Source organism: Pyxicephalus adspersus, chromosome Z (genome assembly GCF_032062135.1).
Source record: "Pyxicephalus adspersus chromosome Z, UCB_Pads_2.0, whole genome shotgun sequence".
NCBI lineage: Eukaryota > Metazoa > Chordata > Amphibia > Anura > Pyxicephalidae > Pyxicephalus > Pyxicephalus adspersus.
Window position 1 is genome coordinate 24,693,091 of NC_092871.1, and position 16,433 is coordinate 24,709,523.

At 36.2% G+C, this 16,433-nt stretch overlaps 1 protein-coding gene across 1 annotated transcript in view; it reads right to left on the reverse strand.

Moving 5' to 3' along the window:
• Positions 1–15,412, reverse strand: part of LOC140344089 (sodium- and chloride-dependent neutral and basic amino acid transporter B(0+)-like) — a gene marked incomplete in the record, with an annotated part of 27,072 nt that extends 11,660 nt beyond the window's left edge. Inside the window, 6 exon segments of the mRNA XM_072431017.1 lie at positions 1,058–1,190; positions 2,410–2,542; positions 3,530–3,691; positions 8,542–8,673; positions 11,778–11,922; positions 15,262–15,412. Of these exon segments, the coding sequence (XP_072287118.1) occupies positions 1,058–1,190; positions 2,410–2,542; positions 3,530–3,691; positions 8,542–8,673; positions 11,778–11,922; positions 15,262–15,378 (822 nt within the window).
• Positions 15,413–16,433: the final 1,021 nt, after the last annotated feature.

Here is a 16,433-nt window from a genome sequence, read left to right on the forward strand (position 1 = left end):
AAAAAAAAGATTATGAGTGCTAATAACTGGGATATTGTCTTATAAACAGTATCTGATATACATGATATTAGATCTTAGATCATCTGAGTGTATTTATAAAAACAATCGGACCCTTTACTGTGATTTTCAACCCTGGGCTCTCACAAGTTACAATGGCACAAAAATTGCATAAAAATAAAAGCCAAAATGAACTTATGACCTATTATGATCAAATGTTTCTATTATGTTTTTGTACAATGGAAGGTGAAAGGTTTGGTTTTTTTTGGCAGCAGATCCACATTTGTTCTTCTTTATGTTCTTAAACTTTAATAAATCATTCCTAAACTATTCAGCCAAAGTACTAAATTGTCAATACACTGCAAAATGATCTACGTATATAACCTGCTTGAGTAAAGAACAGAAGAAATACAGAAGCTAAGAAGCCTTAGTTTATGCATGTATAATGACCATAAAAAAAACATTGGGTATTGCTGAAAATAAAACAAATCACCATGGAATTATTGCAATATACAATGACCAGTGGCATAGCTGCAGATCTTTGGCCCCTGACGCAGAATTTGAATCTATACATAGCAACTCTGAACCACTTCTGATAATCTTCGAGCTACATATCTATGGGTCGCAGTTTCCAAGTTTTGACAAGGGCCTTTGGAACAAAGTTCCTTCCAGCAGGAACGTCCTGTTACATAATGAGTCCCTCTTTACATCACAGACCCCCTTTAAGTCACAATTCTCCTTCTTTAACTTTAGAGCACCCCCTTACATTAGAACTTCTCTTTTACATCAGAGTCTTCCCTTTTTATGAGAATCCCACAATACCATTGATTGCCCCCCAAACGTTTGTCAACATGAACCCCTAGCAGCTTACCCACGAGTATAATTTCACCAGCTACTATAAACAGGGTAAGCTATTGGTAGAAGATCTCTGTTGGTTCTGCTTATACGAGCTAGACAGTGGGTAAATGGAGATCCCTTACATGAACAGACCCAAGTTTGATTGTGATCCCTGGAACACATTTCCCTCCACCACTCACTATTGTTTTATTTGTGTATGTACCTTCCCAGATGATTTAATTCCTTTAAAGAGTGCAGCTCCAACAATAATCCAGGCTAAAAGTAAGCAAAGAGCCAAGTACCAAACCACTTCACCAGTTTCATCCAGTCCACTAGAGCGACGGAGTGCCACCTTCCTGAAATACAAGCAAATGTTCCATAACTGACAACTTTAATACATTAACATGTTTGTGGGTAATGCTAAGTGGGCCCTTGCTTCCGGCTATCCTCAGGGTTTGAGCAGCACATATCATATAAAACAACCCTTGACTAGTGAGATATCACTGGACTTTGTCAGTACAGGTAGTCCCCGGGTTACATACGAGATAGGGTCTGTAGGTTTGTTCTTAAGATGAATTTGTATGTAAGTCGGAACATGTACAGTATTTTAATAAATGCAATTAGGACAGATGTATGTCATATCATATTATTAGGCAGCGTGGTGTCAGTTACTGTATAAAATCCTCACTGTGAGTTAATCACAAACAAAGCAAAAAAAAACTTTATGGAGCCTAGTCATTCTTCATTTTTTGGAGCAATCTGTGCTTTGATATGCAAAAAGAAACAACTGCAGAGTTTGTCTTGGTCATTAAAGAGTTACAAGAGGCTGTAGAAAGAGCTCACCCCCCTAAGATCACCAAAAGATTTCTTCTGCAAGTCATGCAAACCGCCCCCCTATCAAGCCTCCGTCCTCCACACAAGCGAGAAGGGAAGCCATGTTCGTATCCAGGAGGTGTCTGTATGCCAGATGTCCTTAACTCGGGGAATACCTGTACTGAGTAGATCTATGTTGGTGCAACTTTTAGCCCCTCTCAAGAGTATATCTCTTGTGAAGACTTTGGAGGTAGGATAGGCACTTCTATTTTTTTTATACTGAAAAGTTTCTGTCTCAGTAGTTCAGCGCTGTACACAGCACATTTTATTCCGCATAGGAGAAGAAGGAGATAAATGCTAAATATGTTTTATTATATACAATGTTTTATAATAAACTGGAGAGAGAATATAGATACATTATTTTTAAATTTTTTTGGTCTGACCATTAAAAAATTACATTCAGTAAAAATATTTATATAATCCCTTTACCTACTACAATTCTAGACATATTTTGCTGTAAGAGAAAATGTCTCAATAAATCCTTATAGATCAACAGTAAATGTCTATGGCAACTACTCACCTAAACAGCAGTCTATTAGGGTACCCAACTCTCAGATCTGGGTTATCACATGGAAGCCAGTGTGCCAAACAACTGGCTAGCTCTTACTCTCTCTCTCAATCTCTTTCTCATAGATGGAAGCTAAGAAGCCTTTTTTACCCAACTATAGAAAATAATGATAGACATACTAAGCATATACTTACTCCCAATACTGTTTGCTAGGAAGATCCACTTCCTCCAGGACTGTGGTGTTGGCCAAGCAGGTCATATTATTTTCTTTCACCCAAGTAAGATTTGCACTGAATATATTAGCATTTTGGAAAACATTGCATGATCCTGGATTAAGACAAAAAGTTTTTATAGAATGAATGCCATTTATACCATGCTGTTTTTTTTTCAGCCAAAACAAAAGCATACAGAAGCATATTGTGACCTTAAAAGATAAAATCCTGATAAATGTAAGGATGTGGACACCTTCCAACATAGGAAATATTCTGAGCAATGTAAAAATACAATGGATGAAAAACACTTTTTAATAATCAGTCTACATTTCTCCTAGGTCTTTGTATATTAGGGAACGTACAGTAGCAAATTAGCTTGAAGCAAGATGGTGGGTACTTTCAATATACAGATTCTGCGAAATTTAGATAAAATTATTTACGACGTTCCATTGATTTAAATTCCACCTTACCTCCTCTTAGGCAGCCGTAGCCTTTGCAGCCAATGTGTACTTATTAGCACACATGAAGTGTCCAGTGCAATTTAATGAATGTAGATTTGTGATGATGAAAAGCCATGCCCTGTTCTGGCTCTGCTTTATTAATCCCTATCTATTTTTCTAAGGAAGCTGGCACAAAATCTGAGTACAGACACCTAATTATAGTCACTGGAATCAATCATTAGAGATTTAGTACAATATACAAGCATTGTATGGACAATTCTGCTTCTTCTATGGAATAGGGAGGTTCCCTGTCCTAACCAACAGTAGTTGTAGCTGTTGGTTGGTTAGTGGCCTGGACAGATGTATCATTAAAGCACTTTATGGGACAGCTGTACACACTCCAGATTTTCATCTGAAATGACCACTAATGTTTGTCTTGGGCAAAAAAAATATAGGGTCTGTAGACAGCGTTGGTTCTAAGAAAAGGTGAAAAGCATCAGACTGATTCCATTGGATTTTTAAAAATGTATTTTTGATATGGCCCATTGTTAACGGTAAGTAAGGAATTGTTGTTGGGAGGCTGCTTTTCATCCCAAAAAATATAAAAATACAATTTTCAGAACCACCAATTCCCATGTATATGCAATATTTTCCATTCATACCTCGTGTGGTCTTACTGCACTTTTCATCTGCCCAGCTGAAGCAATCCGACCAAGGCAAGATTTGTTGAAAGGAGGCAAACATATAATACAAGCTATAGGCTATGATAACATTGTAGTAAATGCAAACTAATGTTGTGATGAGGACCATAGTCACACCAACACCTGAAACAAAAGAAATATAAGTATTAGCAAAATATAGACCTATACAGCACAAATAGGGTGCCGGCTGGGAGAAGATAGATGACCATGGGTTATTTGGAGTCAAAGGGAAGTATTAATACGGAATTAAGGGGGGTCGTGAAGGGGGTGTTTAGAATGTGGAGGGGGGCATGTAGGGCAGCATGACCAGTTTTTCGGAGGGGGGTGTGGGGTGGAGGTACAGTACCATGGCTGTAGGGTGATATTAGTGCTGCAGCTAGGTGAGGGAAGCTGTAGTAATTATTTCCAAAATCAAAAGAACCAACTACAAAGAAAATACGCCATTCAAATATATCATACTGTGGAGGGATTGGTAATTTTGGATTGTCATACACACATCTTTGACATACAGTCTGAATACATGTGCAATGCATCTCTGTAATACTTGTACATTTCTCCATGTTTTTGCCTTAAAGTGGAACTATCTTTAAAAAAATCTTGTCCAGTTGGTCCCGCGCCACCCTGCCTTCCTTCATTGTTCTGGGGCAGACTGGCCAGCGAGCGCTACCATCTTCTTCCACATTCTTTTTCCTATATCACTCGATCTCACACGGCACAGGTGTAAGATTGGGTGATGCCCCCTTCTGTCGGAGATTGGACATGCGCAGAAAGAGCAACCCACAGCCTCTTGGCATGTGATAGATGTATGCCAGGAGGCTATGGGCTTTTCATTCAGTCCTAACTGCAGATTTATAATGGGGTCTTTTTTTTAATCAAAAACAACTTTGTGTTCTTCATTTTTTTCCCCTAATTACATTTATTATGGCACATTTGTAAAAGAGCAATATTTTTTTAAAGTTGAGAAATACCCTAAAATGGCAATCAAAAACTCTCTTTAACTTGGAGTACAGTTTGCAACTTTTAATGCAGTAGTGATAAGTGGCCACGTGGGGTCGCTGGCGCTACATGTAAGTATAGAGCCACAATGGAAGCCTATTGAGGCTATAGATGTACATGTAGTAGTAGTGGCCCCTAGAGGCCATTTATCACTACTACAGGATGTTTATTTCAAACACCTTAATATACAATATAGCAGTGTTTCTGGACCTTTTAAACATAGGGAAAACCCTTAAAATAAGTTTCATAAATGGGGCAAACAGAAACATGAATTTGTTTTAAATAATGACATTTTTGTGCTTAACCATGATTTTTCCCTATTTGATAATTGAGCCACAAAGGGTTATTGGCAGCGTAATGTATATTGGCAATTCTTAATTTGCTTTGGGCATACAGATCTTTTTTTTACATAAATCATGAAAGGGTTAAACCTGAAAGTAGTAAAACAAAACAAAAAAAAAAAAACAAATTTTCCAGGCTGTAAAAAGGTGTGGCATACTGGATTAAAAAGGTAACAATTACTGCATTAAAGCTAATAACCTTGGGGCAGTGGCACAATCTCTCTGCCAACTTCCTTGTGCTCTTACTGAAAACACAACTCAGGCAAGAAGGGCACAGCTTACACAGCAAACAGCAGCTGTCAATAACGTCTATTGTTTGAAGATGCCACCGCCAAAAACAGCATCAAGGAACATTCCAAAGACATTGTAAAATCAAAGTACAGGACTATTTCAGCTGTATTACTATTTTAAGTACTTCGGTTAATTTAAAGATTTGGGGCGGATTTTACAGGGCAGGGCCCAGGGATATATGTGCAAGAAATAGGCCATGTCAGAAGAAATACAATTATATGTGATCACATAACAAGACTTTATTATGTAATTCACTGATCTGACCTCGCTAACTTCAATCCGATGGCTTGCTATGAGCCAGTATGTATTTCTTTTTACTGTGCAATGCTTTATTCTATACAGTATATATTAAAAGCAGAACATGCATTAAATTAGTAGTAGTTGTAGTATATATTATTATTTGTTTAGTATATATAATATTACTTGCAATTGAGAAGTAGTAAAAAATAATAACAGAAGTAGTAGTAATAGGAGAAATAATAGTAACAGTACTGCAGACATAGTAATAATAATAGTCGTAGTAATGGTTTTGATACAAGGAGTAATAATAATAGTATAGTAATAATAATAATAATGACGGTAGTAGCAGTAGTGACAATAACAGTCGTAGCAGTCATAGCAGTAATTTTAGTAATGAAAGGATTATTAGTAGCGGTTACATAAATAGTAGTAGTGATAGTAGTAAATAGTAGTAATATTAGTAGCATCAGTAATAATAGTTATAGTAGTAATACTAAGAGACATACTAATAGCAGTAGTATTGTTACAAGGTGTAGTATTAGTGATAGTAGTAGTTGTAGCAATAATAGTAATGGTAGTACTAGTAACAGAAGTAGTAATCATAGCAGTATTTTAGTAATTGTAGGGGTACTGGTAAAAGTAGTAGCAATCAGTAGTGATAGCTACAGAAGTGGTAGTGGGCATAGTAGTAGTTTTAGTAATAGTAACCAAAGTAGTAGTAATCAGTAGTAATAGTTACAGTAGTGGTAGTAGTCATAGTAGTAGTAATAAAAGTATCAGTCATATAACTTGTAATAGTAAAAGACATAGTAGTAGTCATAGTAGTAACTTTAATTATGGTTAGATTAGTAAGAACAGTTACTGAAGTAGTAGTAATGATAGTGGTATTAATAGTAATATCAGTAATAGTAACAAAAGTAGTTGTAGTAGTCATATTAGTAGTAATTGTAGTAGTAATAGTAAGAGAAGTAATAGTAGTGAAAGTAATAGTAGTATTAGTAATAGTAGGAATAGCAGTATTGTTAAAAGAAGTAGTAGTTATAGTATTATTATACAGTATTTATATAGCACCATCATATTACACAGGACTGTACAAAGTCCATAGTTGCGTCAATAACTGTCCCTCAAAGGGCTCACAATCTAATGTCCCTACCATAGTCATTTGTCATTTATACAATCTAAGGCCAATTTTTTTTTAGAGGGACGCCAATTAACCTTACTGCATGTTTTTGGGATGTGGGAGGAAACACACGCAAACATGGGGAGAACCTGCAAACTCCATGCAGAGGGCGTTCTGGACAAGAGTCAAACCTGGGACCCAGCGCTGCAAAGGCAAGAGTGCTGCCACCATGCCAACCTAATAGTAGCATGGTGTAGTAGCATGGTGTAGTAGCATGGTGTAGTAATAGTAGTAGTAAAATTAGTATTGGTAATATTAGTATTAACAATACCAGAAACAGTAGTAGTTGTTGTAATAGTAGTAGTAATAATAATAATATCAGTATAGTAGAAGTAGTGGTAATAGTAACAGAATTGGTAGTAATAACAGATGTAGAGAATGTAGAAATGATAATAGCAGTAGAAGTTTTGCTAATAGAAGTTGTATTAGTAGTATTAGCAGTAATAATAATGGTAGTAGTAGCAGTATGTGTACACATTCTACTCTTTCAGTAAAAATAAAACAAACCTATGGGGTTGTTGGTATGGGGTATGGTTAGTGGCTGTCCTGTCCTCTTCACCTCAGCTATCCCTAGAAGCAAGAGCTTAGCTGCATACACACGTCCAATTTTTATCGTTGGAAATGAACGACGAACGAACAACGAACGACCGATTGGCCAAAAATCGTTTGTAAAAAATGTAACCAACGACGCCGACGAACGAGGATAGTTGTTGGAAATGAACGACCGGACCGGCGGATCGGATTGGACGACGATCGTTGACCATCTATCGTGTGTACGGTCGTTCAGTGATTGTGCATGTTCTGAGCATGCGCGATGAACGAACATTTGATCGATACAGGCTGTATTGTGTATGTGAGTGTATGTGAATATATATATATATATATTCATATATATATATATATATTCATATATATATATATATATTCATATATATATATATATATATATATATATAAATGTATATTCATATATACTGTGTGTATATATACGTGTGTACAATATCTTTGAACGGTGCTATACGATCGTTAGCAGATATCGTGCAGGATCGTTCGTCGTTCGTTTACAAACGATAATAATTGGAAGTGTGTACGTAGCTTTATCTGTTTCTAGCATTCCCTTAGGACAAGCTGGAGATGGATAAGAACTTGCAACTAGCAATACCTACGGTAAAAGGGGTGGCCGCTTGAAAGACACACTGTGTAAATTAAGCTAAAACTGTAATTAATTGGGTAATTGAGATGACCACTGCTTGACCCTTTTGATAGGGTCAGAGAATGGTCACTTTGCTAAGTGAATCTTTCATAATTTTATTCCAATATGTCTTGGAAAAACAAAACTTTTAAAAGACTTATATAAAGCACTGTAAACCTAATGATGATGACAGTTTTAGACATAAAAGGGATCAAATAAATTGCATTTTAGATTTTATGCCATCTATGTCACATTAGGAAGATTTATTTTTACTGTGCTATAGGGACAACAGGAAGCAAAAGGAAATTTTCTCTAATTAGATGAAAATTCTACTTCAACAGATTGCATCACAATAAGTGTTCCCACCACAAAAAAATTTGAAATTTTAGATTGTCTTTCAGTCCTGGCCAGTGGTCACCAAAAGAAATAGGGTGAATCCTCCCAGTAAAGACATAGATAGCCATAGAAAGTAATAAAGGTATAGATGCACAAAAAGTGCAAACTGCAAAGCCCCTAGCAACAAAGTTTGGCTGAAATAATATCTAAACCTAAAATACACAATGCTTTTTTTATTTTAAATATACTATAATTGATGTATAGAAAGTATTGACATTAAAATAGAGCCACTATTATACTGTTAAATAAATATATTCCTATCCAAAAGCAATGATTTATCAAACATAATTTAATGAAGGATGTGCTCCAAAAAAAGATCAGTAAAAAAAGTGTGTACCTTGTAGAAGGGGTACAACTTGCCACACTGAGATAGGTCCCCGACTGGAAAACTGTCCCATCGAACATTCCAAGAAGAAAAGAGGGAGTCCAGCAAGCGCCAGCATAATTGTATAAGGTATAAGGAAGGCTCCTGCAAATGTAATATTATCAAAGATTTTCTATTTGCAAATTACTAATAGTACTATGATTCAATCAGCAGATATACATAACACAACAAATATTAAAATTTACTATAATCAGGGTGGGAAAGGGGGGGGGGGGGAGGTTACTTCCTATTGTCCCGTAAATATGAGTGGTATGTACTAGTGAGCCACCCTCTTTAATGGAAATGAAACATGAAGAATTGCAAATAGAAAGCAAAGAAATAGGTTTGAGGCTCAAAAGTTGGAGGTCAAATATTTAACGTATTAACATGTATTATCTTCATACATAAATACTTCATACATACAATCATAAAATAAAAGATATTAAGTGTGTTTCCCCTTGTTCTGTTGAAGTCCACAGAAGTGGGGTACCAAAACTGGACAAGGTAATTACTTCTGTGACATTTAATAGGAAAAGGGGATACACACTTAATATTGTTTATTTTATTATTGTATGAAGTAATTGTGTATGAAATTAATACATGTTAATACATATTTTATTTGACCTCCAACTTTTGAGCCTTAAACCTCTTTCTATTTGCAATTCTTCATGTAAAATTTACTATTGCCTGTTTATGTTTCAGGGAAGAAAATATTTTTTCATCATGGGGTTTATATATATTCATCACGGAGCGTAATGTGTAAAAGTATCAGAAGGAAAAACATTTCTGAATTGGCAAATAAATCAACCTGTGTCTGTTTTGTACTTAGCTTGGAGCCAGTTCCAAAACTGTGAATTGACAATAATTGGTAAATTATTAAAAATATATAGTAAAGAGTATAGTAGCAGTAAAGAGTATAGTAATAGTAAAGAGTATAGTATAGTATTTTTTAGTAATTTTTTTAATACACGGGAAAAATGGGAAAATTATTTCATTTATATTAAATGAGATGAACAAATGTGGAGTAAATAAGGTACAAAAGTGTTTGCTCGAATCATTGGATATAATATTGTATCCATTGATTTTTGGATATCCTAAGTGAACAAATTACCATATTATATTGTATTCTTAGAAACCATTCTATCAACTTTTATCTGAGCTCAACTTCCAGTAGAACAAAACAATTGAAATAAACCAGCAAAGGAGGGGAGGCGAGGAGTCGACTCTTATTGCTATAGATAATCAGAAAAGAGGTGAGGATCTCCGAATACAGCTCTTGGGCAGATGAACAGGGAAATGAAGGGCAAGTGGGAAAAAGGAAAACCTTGTGGGGAATTTGGGGAGGAGGGAGAACATGTGTGCCAGACCAGGTGACTGTGGTATAGAAAAAATCTGAGGAATTACAATCAAATATGAATGAGAGAGTGATCAAAGGAGGGGGGAAGAGCTTTCTCAATTCATTGAGACCAGACAGCCACAAATTTAGGCATGAAGTCAGCTAGTTGAAGTGTGCGCTTTTCATGGGTAGGCATACAGTAGACCTTTCTCTTGATCTCTGGGACATTAAAGGAAGGGGAAAGCCAGGTTGAGCATATCGGGCATGTGCACAAGGTGCCCTTTCATCAGTAGGGAATACATTGCCGATCTCATGCATGCGCAGTGAAATGGGCAATTTTTTCCGATCTTGTGCCTGCACAGTGTGAGATCGGGTGACGAAGGAAGAAGAACACGAAAGAGGGGAGGAGAAGATGGCGGCACCTGGTGCTTCCTCTGCGCCAGGCTGAAGACAGATACAGGGACAAAGACGGATACCAGGGCGAGGGAAGGAACCTCCCAACAGATAGACTGCTCTGTGGGATTGAAGGTAAGTGTGATTTTTTTTTTTTTGGGGTTAGTTTTGGGTTTACTTCGACTTTAATGAATGAACATTTAAACATTTTACAGCATGCTGTACCAGATGTATTGAGTTGCTCACTGCTGCCTTCATTCATTCATTATAGGTAGTTGCAGGTGGGACATTACATGTAGCATCTCAACGGGGGTGTGGATCAAGGGTTATAAGGAAGCAGTCACTGCACTGCAACCTCACTGCCAGTCAAAACATAGTGCAAACTTTTTTCAAAGTACATGCTGAGGGCAGAATCTCGTCCACGAAACAAAGATATTTTGATCAGCTAACGTTTCATTATTTCATCACTTGTTATACTTGAACTTATTTTGTGTACTTATAAAGGTCAGGGACCTTTGCTGTTTGGTAAGTGCTCAACATTTTCCCATCTCACTTCCTCATACATTAAAGTATGAAGTAATGATTACATGTATGGTAAATCACAGGGAACAGAATGCATGGTCGGTACAAATTCCACACTCATTGCCAGTATTGATTCATGAAATCCCCTGTCCTAGAGAAGAATGTGAGAAGTGTGTGCTACATGAGCTTTGTTAGAAGTGGATCCTCAGCAGAATAATTCAAGTGGATTAAAGAAGATATTAAGGCTTTATGGGCAGTTGCATTACTTGTTCATGGATTTATTAATCTGTACTGATTGTCCCATAGCTGAATATGAATGCAATGCTATATGTATGCTGTGTGATGGAGTATTGTGAAAGTTTAAATAAACATGTCTTGTCTTGTCACTGATTAACAGATCACTGAATACACAATCTGATACTGATTGATGAGACCCTAAACACCTCGGTTGTGACTTACTTGGAATCCATAATGAATGCACTTGAAGCTCATTGAGGTAGCAGTGCAACCATTTTTTTGATAAATTTTATTGGTTATGGCTTTTATAATATCTGCTTCTATAAAAAATGGTTACTATAGGACTGGACATCTGAAATCAATATCACTAGGTCAGTGGTTTGCGCTGTCTGTTGTTTAAAAATTGCATGCATGAATTCCTCCTTGACCCTTGCAATTATAACTTTACTTTAAAAAATGTATTTGATTTTTCTACTCTCCAACATGATTAACTACTTAACTTGACTTGGTCTATATAAAGACATATTCCTCAAATATTCCTACTTCTTGGAATGGGACTTTGAAGAGACAAATAAAGGTAATAGATTATTCTCCTCTAAAACATAATTATATAAAACCTTTACTTTGTCTTTGTGAAACACTCACTTCCTTCCCATAGACTGGTAGCAAGCATAATGACAATATATTCCCTTTTTGTATGACCAACAAAATTTGTTCTTACCTCCTCCATTTTTATATGCAAGGTAGGGAAACCTCCACACATTTCCTAAACCCACAGCATATCCAATCATGGACAGTAAATAGTCTGATTTTCTGGACCAATTTCCTCTTTCCTGGTTTTCATCATTGGAGTCAACATGAGCCTCCTGGAGAAAAAAGGAAATAAAGTCTTTGGCAAAAAAACGAACTTCTGCTGTTTGCTGCGGAGCAGGTTAGTAAACCTCATGTGGTGTGTTTTTTCAAAAGCAATTGCATAGCCAAAAGTGATTTGTTACTCTCTAGAACTGGACCTCGTTCCACCTTAACATTGTGCAGCTATGTGCACAGAAAGGTTCTCAATTGCTCTCATTGTCCTAAATAGAAGTGGTTGGGACTGGTGTTAAACCTACGCTAGCACTACCACCATGAATGGTAGTGAGAGTTGGTGGAAGACGTGAAGCAATTGAAAAAAATACTTTTATTTTTTTTATATTTTATTAAAAATATTTTTAAAAAATACCACATGGTTGGATAAGGGCTTTTAATGAAACCTCAAAGGGAATATTGAATCCTTTAAATAACATTTTTGGGGGACAACTAATGCTATGTGAAGTGTGATCATTTTTATGGATAGGCTTATAAACTGTGTCCACTGGCAGTGCATTGGCTCTGAGGATGTCTGTATATGATGTCAGCCTTTACAATGATACCCACCGGTTGATGGAATTGATCGGAACTGAGTGTGAAACTCTGCTGAAGTCCTTTCTGCTTAAATAGATTTGCCACATCATTATTGATTCTAAGAACAGACTTCTGTTTTAACAAAAGTGGCTGGAAGTGCATCTGAATCAGTAAGGAGAATGTTTCACTGATGTACTGAGAGCAGGAGATAAGCTTCTTATTACTAAGCAAACAAACCAAGATGATTCTCCAGGACAGAGAAACTAACTGTAGGCATGTTTTTTTCTGACATGTACATCTCTTCCTCTATATAGAATACTATATACTGATACATAATGGCTGCTCCCATAATTACTGTACTGGGAACATACACAAATGACATTACTTTGGGACAAAAGCTGGTAGCATTCCTATATCGGGTGATACGTTTTTTTAGCTGTATGTTATGTCAGATTTGAATTTACCTCTAAAGCTCGTCGTCTTCTCTAGATAGAATATGAAGTACAAAAGACAAGGATAAACAGTTCTATATAAAACAATAGACAAAGTAACACAAGACGTCCTTTGGTACAAGTTAGTTGTTATAATAGGACACTCAAAACAAATAACAAATAATTGCCAGAGGAATGTCATTAAATTGTTTTCAGTAGAGTTATTCAACAGAACCTGAGGTAGTTCTTCATTCATATAGACAGAGTTAAATATTAATGCAAAACTATACAAGAAGCAGAAAGAATAACAATTACTTTTCTAAATGGATTGTGCACTTTGAAAGACATTTAGGTCATTCACAAGGAAAAAAATCCATCAAGTGAAACAGTTTATTTTACTCTGTGAATAAAGAAGATATCTGCAGGTGTTGATTTAATAGCAGCCTATATGTTATTGGGGATGAATTACCAAATATGTAGAACATGTTCACTTAGCAAATAATTTATTTTCTAAGCTTGGTGAAGTAATTGCAGCCCAGAGCATCATTATGCATTATTGTGCATTGCGGTGTTTGGTGTTCTCAAAAGCCGGTCTGATATTTTGACCAGTTTGAGTGTGTTGATCACCCCCTAAAAATGAATAGGCTACAATATTGCAATGCATGGTAATATGTGCATAGCCCCCTTCCTTTATTGTGATTGAAAAGAAGGGGAGTGTTTTAGAGTTCTAGGTTAGCATAGATATACCACCACCCTAGAACAAAACAGTTTTTAGGTTTCAATACACTTTATTACATCTTCATTTACAAATGTATGGTTCCAAAAAAAGCTGTCCTTCATTAAAAAAAAGTAAATACATACCTCTGAATCTACTCTCCAACCTATTGAAAGGAAATCTCAGGGTCAAGATTCATTTGCAACTAAGCTTTCCTGGAATGTCAATCTCTTGGTCCCCCACTGCACTCTGTGGTTCCTCCTACTGATCCCTACATCACTGGTGTTCCTGGACTCTTGATCCACTCCTAAGCTACATACACACGTGTAATAAATATCGTTGGAAAGTATCTTTCACGATCCTTTCCAACGACTAAGGACTGCACGATGCATGAACGAGTGCTGTACATACTGCTGTACGTTCTGTTCTATGGAGAGCGGACGGAGTGGCACCCCCACTGGGCTCTCTTTCCCGCTTCCCTTGCATTGAGTTTGTTTGTTGTCCATCGTACACACACAAAATTCCCGTCCGATATTAGCCCTGAGCTGATCCGGCGAGAATCATTGGACATGTGTACCCAGCCTAGTCCTTAGTCCTGTTCACATTTCTCTTATTTTATAGGAGGCCTTTGTGTACCAAACCTCAACATGAATATTAATATATTATTAATATAAAACTGAATATTTTGAGAAAATAGGCATAGTGGATATATGTAGTCCACAAAGAACAGCAAAACTTAAGCAAAAATTAAAAACGCATTAATTTTATGAATATGAAAAAAACAACTATAATAAAACAAATTCTTTGTAATGCTATGTCTGCTAGGGCAACATAACACACTAAAAGCAAGTAATTTTGTAATTCTTCTTCGTAGAACCGCAAGGGACCCCAATACAAGAGTGCTGTAAATGCAAATAACTTCTCTTTTTTCCAAGCTGGAATTTTGTGACACTTCTGCCATTTACAAGAGGTGTTTGTATATGTGTGGTGTAATATACCAGAGTGCTGGTAAATCAAATATACTACTAATATTATATAATAAAGGCAACATGTTCTTACTGAGCTCATGTGTGTTTTTGAAGATCTGGATGCTCGTAAAAAAATTCATGGTAGTTCAAGCCATGCTTAAATATCTTTTGCAAGCTGCTTTTATTTTAAGATGTTGTTGTCCCAGTTTAAGCATTGTTTAACTTAGAAGTCGCTGCACAATGGTACATCTTGCTAATAATCAGTGCTAATAAAAATCAAATCATCACATATGAGTAAAAACCCCCAACAAACACTAGGAATGACTAACAGAACCAGGTGGGGTATACAAGAAAAAATACATTAACATTAAGGATCCTGCACTTTCAATATAATCTTCTTGCAAAAAACCAATCATTATTTCTATTAGGTTTACCTTTACACACACATCTTGATATATATGCATTTATTTAGCATTAGTTGTTTGAACTTTTAATTGCTTGATAAAAGAAAGAACAACTGTGTGAATTGACCCATATCAATCTGATTTCACCTTTTTTATCTGATATATGCTATATTAAATAAAGATTGTGGTGAATGTTTTGCTTTCATTTAGACCCTCATTACTTAAACAGACTTAAATTCCTTTCAACAAGTTAACCATTGACTAATTCCATGATGTCTGCAAACATTTAAGCAACAATACTACTCACCTTTTTTACACTGGAAGAATTATTGCCAAACTTGAAAACCTCTTTCATACTGATAATTTTGGATTTAAGTTTACTTCTTCCAAAAAGATATCTCCAGTTCTGCAGGTGTACAAGCATATACTGCTCAGTTACACAGTGAGGAATGCTTTTCTTCTTTTCTGTTAACTGCCAGGTAATATTTCCTTTCTTCTGATAGGTGTGTGACTAGTAACTAGCACCTCCTAGGGTTGTCACCTATTGGAACTCAGTCAATGAAAAACAGGACAGAGGTTTCAATTATCATACAGCTTTTTTAAAGGGGGATGATCAGGAGAATACTAGTGCTGCAATTTCTTGATATTAATTCTCAAAGTAAGTCAATGACACAGAACATGAGATAGGGAATGCTAACTTTTTCTGATTTTCATTGGGGTCTGTAACTTGATGTAAATGCTGAAGTCAGAAATAGCCAGTGACGTTATAACTAAGAAAAGAGAAATACATTTAGAAGTTACCCAGTTATCTCTTGGACGGATGTCATTTATGGTATTCTTTGGTTGTGCATTATTTTTTCTGTTTCACTCTGCCCTTTGCTATTTCGCCCCTGATGATTCTTTCAACTTCTGACTTTTGTTTTATCATGCTTGTTCAAAGATTTAATAAAAAGATTGAAGCAAAGGTCTCCCGGTTAATATTAATAATATTCATTCCATTACCAGATACCCCCATCTTTGCTCTCTTCCATAACTAAATTGTATGAAGAGTTTTCAGAATTTAAAACTTTCGGGCATGTGTGATGCATGTGTCACCTGCTGAATGCTATTAGCATTTGGCTTAAAGTAGAAAAAAAAACTTACCTAACCAAAAAAGACCTAGATCCTCCACAAATTGTTCCCAATGAGTTCCCATGCATGAGTTCAAAATGGTTGGAACAGTGGGTGCAGCCATCTTCTTTCTTCACATCACCCAAGTTGGCACTGCACAGGTGCAAGATCAGGTAATGTGTCTTCCTGCAAATTAAGCAAAAATTGCCAATCTCACTATGCATGTGTGAGATTGAGCCCCGGTTTTATTTTACAATATTGGAAAGCCCCTAATAGCACTTGCCTAATATTGGGCATGCCGTGAAGGAGCAGCCCACAGCCTTCTAAAATATATAATGCAAGTATCTCAGAAGGCTATGGATTTCCTCT